This window comes from Sus scrofa, unplaced genomic scaffold (assembly GCF_000003025.6).
Source record: "Sus scrofa isolate TJ Tabasco breed Duroc unplaced genomic scaffold, Sscrofa11.1 Contig59, whole genome shotgun sequence".
In the NCBI taxonomy this organism is placed as follows: domain Eukaryota; kingdom Metazoa; phylum Chordata; class Mammalia; order Artiodactyla; family Suidae; genus Sus; species Sus scrofa.
The window spans coordinates 276,959-279,786 of record NW_018085257.1 but is presented as its reverse complement, the minus strand read 5'-3'; the positions used below and the strand labels follow the sequence as shown (position 1 = coordinate 279,786).

The window sequence follows — 2,828 nt, the reverse complement described above, 5'->3', positions numbered from 1 at the left end:
AAGCCTATCTTGAAGAACTGATATGAATAACAATGAGGAACAAAGATGCTCAATATGTGTTTATATTCTCATCCTTTACCATGTCCCATGGTACCCAAGGCAGAATGACTTGACTATAGAGTGTACACGGAATACCTTAGTTCACTCTGACTAACATTATGGTTTAGAAATAAGAAGTGGTGAATGGCATCCTGTTCTTAGTAATGATTTCTTCACTGTGGTCAGGAAAGAGTCTTCGTTATAACATCTCATTTCACAGCTGAGCAGAGAAATGTAAATGCCCTTTTTTCTACAACCCTCAGTGTTGCCTGATTCCCTTAAAATCAATCTCAGAGTAGTGGCATCATTGACATGATTGAGGGCAGGGGATTTTTAAGATACCAGGATAAGTCATCACTGCAAAAAGAATGCTTTCCGAATGCCAAAGAGTTTACGCAGAGCCTCCTTCATGCCTTTGTTCCTTAAGCTGTAGATGAATGGGTTTAACATGGGAATAATCACCATATAGAGAATGGCAGCCCTGCTTTCCCTCTCTGCAGAGTGAGTTGATGGAGGAAGTAAATACACACCCATAAGAGATCCATAGAAGAGCAGTACCACGGTGAGGTGAGAACCACAGGTGGAGAAAGCCTTCCACCGCCCTCCAGGAGATGAGATGCCAAACACAGCCCAGGAAATGCAGACATAGGAGAGGACGATCAGTGTGAGGGGAGCAGTGAGGAACATCAGGCCCAGAATGATGATCATCAGCTCATTAATGCGGGTCTCTGAGCAGGCGAGCTTCAGCAGAGCATTGGGATCACAATAGAAGTGGGCAATGGCCTTGCGGGCACAGAAGGTCACACGAGTCAGCAACAGTGTGTGCACCAGTGCAGGACAGTTGGTCAGTGCCCAGCATGTGCCCAGCATTAGTGCGCAGACTTGGGGACTCATAGCTGTGTTGTAACGAAGTGGCTGGCAGATGGCCACATAGCGGTCATAAGCCATCACAGCCAGAAGTAAGTTGTCAAAGCCAACAAACATCAGGAGGAAGTATAGCTGTGCAAAGCATCCAGAATAGGAGATGGTCTGACTCTGAGTATGAATGTTGGCCAGCATCTTTGGGATTGAGGCAGAAGTGAAGCAGACATCTGTTAATGATAGGTTGGCCAGAAAGAAGTACATGGGTGTATGGAGGTGGGGGTCAGAGATGATGGCCAGGATGATGAGCAAGTTCCCCATGATAGTGACCAGGTATATGCCCAGGAAGGTGACAAATAGGAAAGGTTGTTCTTCTAGGTTCTCAGAGAATCCTAGAAGGATGAAGTCTGAAACAGTGGTTTGGTTCATCTGATTTGTTTTCCCATCCCTTGTAGTTCTCTCTATGTGTTCAGATAAAACCCTTCTTTATGTCACCATTTAAATATTAGATCTATTCATAGATAGCATCTCTGCACCCACAGACAAAAAAAAAAGAATGAATGGACTTTGCTGATGAGAATCCCTAGATTTCATTAGGAATGTGAGAAAATATAATTGGGACATCTGGTGAACAGGCAAAATAATACCCATGCAAAAAGAACAGTGCTTTCTATGCTATAATAGGATGCTGGAAAAAAAGTCAGTTCTACCACAAAAATCATGTAGGTAACTGAAGGTGAGTATTGAGCATATCCTTAAAGGCAAGTATGAGAACATCATTTATCCTTACCAATTAAAAAGGAGATGCGGAGTTCCCATCATGGCTCAGTGGTTAAAATTCCAACTAGGAACCATTAGGTTGTGGGTCCGATCCCTGGCCTTTCTCAGTGGGTTCCAGCATTGCCCTGAGCTGTGGTTTGAGTCAAAGAGGTGGCTAAAATCTAATATTCCTGTGGCTGTGGCTTATGCTGGTGGATACAGCTCTGATTAGACACCTAGCCTGGAAACCTCCATATGCCACAGGAGTAGCTCTCGAAAAGGCAAACAGAGAGAAAAAAAATGAGATGCATGGTCTCTCCTACTGCCTTTCCTCCAAAACACCCCTACACACAATAGGACCAGAACATCTCCTTTCTTTGTGCACCCCCCAAATCTCTAGAACTTCACCCCACCCATTAAGTTACAGTCCCTAACTGGGAGCATTGGGTATGTGTGCTGAGGTCAGGGAGCACCTGCGATGTCTGCTCCTCCCCATCCTCTGTTAGAATCTCCCCTCCACAAACAGGGCCGAGGTGCAATATCTGCCCCTACATCTTTCTCTCTCTCTTGCCCTGTCTTTTTCCCATTTTCCCTCTGTACCTGCATTCATGCTAAACTATTTCAATCCACCTGGTCTCTTGGACCTACTCATTATCTGTACTGGTTTGTAGACACTTGCTATATTCCAGATACCTTGATGGCACTGTTTTGTTCTTCACAGAAAAATGAAGTAGGTATTATTGTCCTCCAAAATTCTGCAAGCATTGAAACTGAGTCTGAGAGATATTTCATGCATCAAGAGCAGATAGCTAATGAATGAGATTTAACTGAATGTATGTCTGATCCAAGTCTGTGGCTTCCCCCTAAGCTATTACTTTAACTTCTCGATTTTACTTTTCACTAGAGTAAAAAAAAGGGGAAAAGGAATCAGGTTCTGGTTCTCTCAGCTTGAAAATAGCCATTCTTTTCTGTTCTACCTGGAGTAAGAGCAAGCTGGTGTGAGAGGTCATTTAATTTTGGCTCTGACCTAAGATTTTGTGAATATTTTGGTAATCTATGTATTTGTTCTTTGGATCATAGAGAAACTTCTGACCACAGGCAGACACTAAGATCATATACCCTAGAAACTTTTGCCTAGTCCTTGGGCTTGGAATGAAGTGGCGTGTGTG

At 43.6% G+C, this 2,828-nt stretch overlaps 1 protein-coding gene across 1 annotated transcript; it reads right to left on the bottom strand.

Moving 5' to 3' along the window:
* Positions 1-393: 393 nt before the first annotated feature.
* Positions 394-1,623, bottom strand: LOC100523420 (olfactory receptor 1N2-like). The gene has a single exon (XM_021082226.1). It carries the CDS (start codon positions 1,327-1,329, stop codon positions 394-396), a length of 936 nt encoding a protein of 311 aa, XP_020937885.1. The 5' UTR covers positions 1,330-1,623.
* Between the last annotated feature and the right edge of the window lie 1,205 nt (positions 1,624-2,828).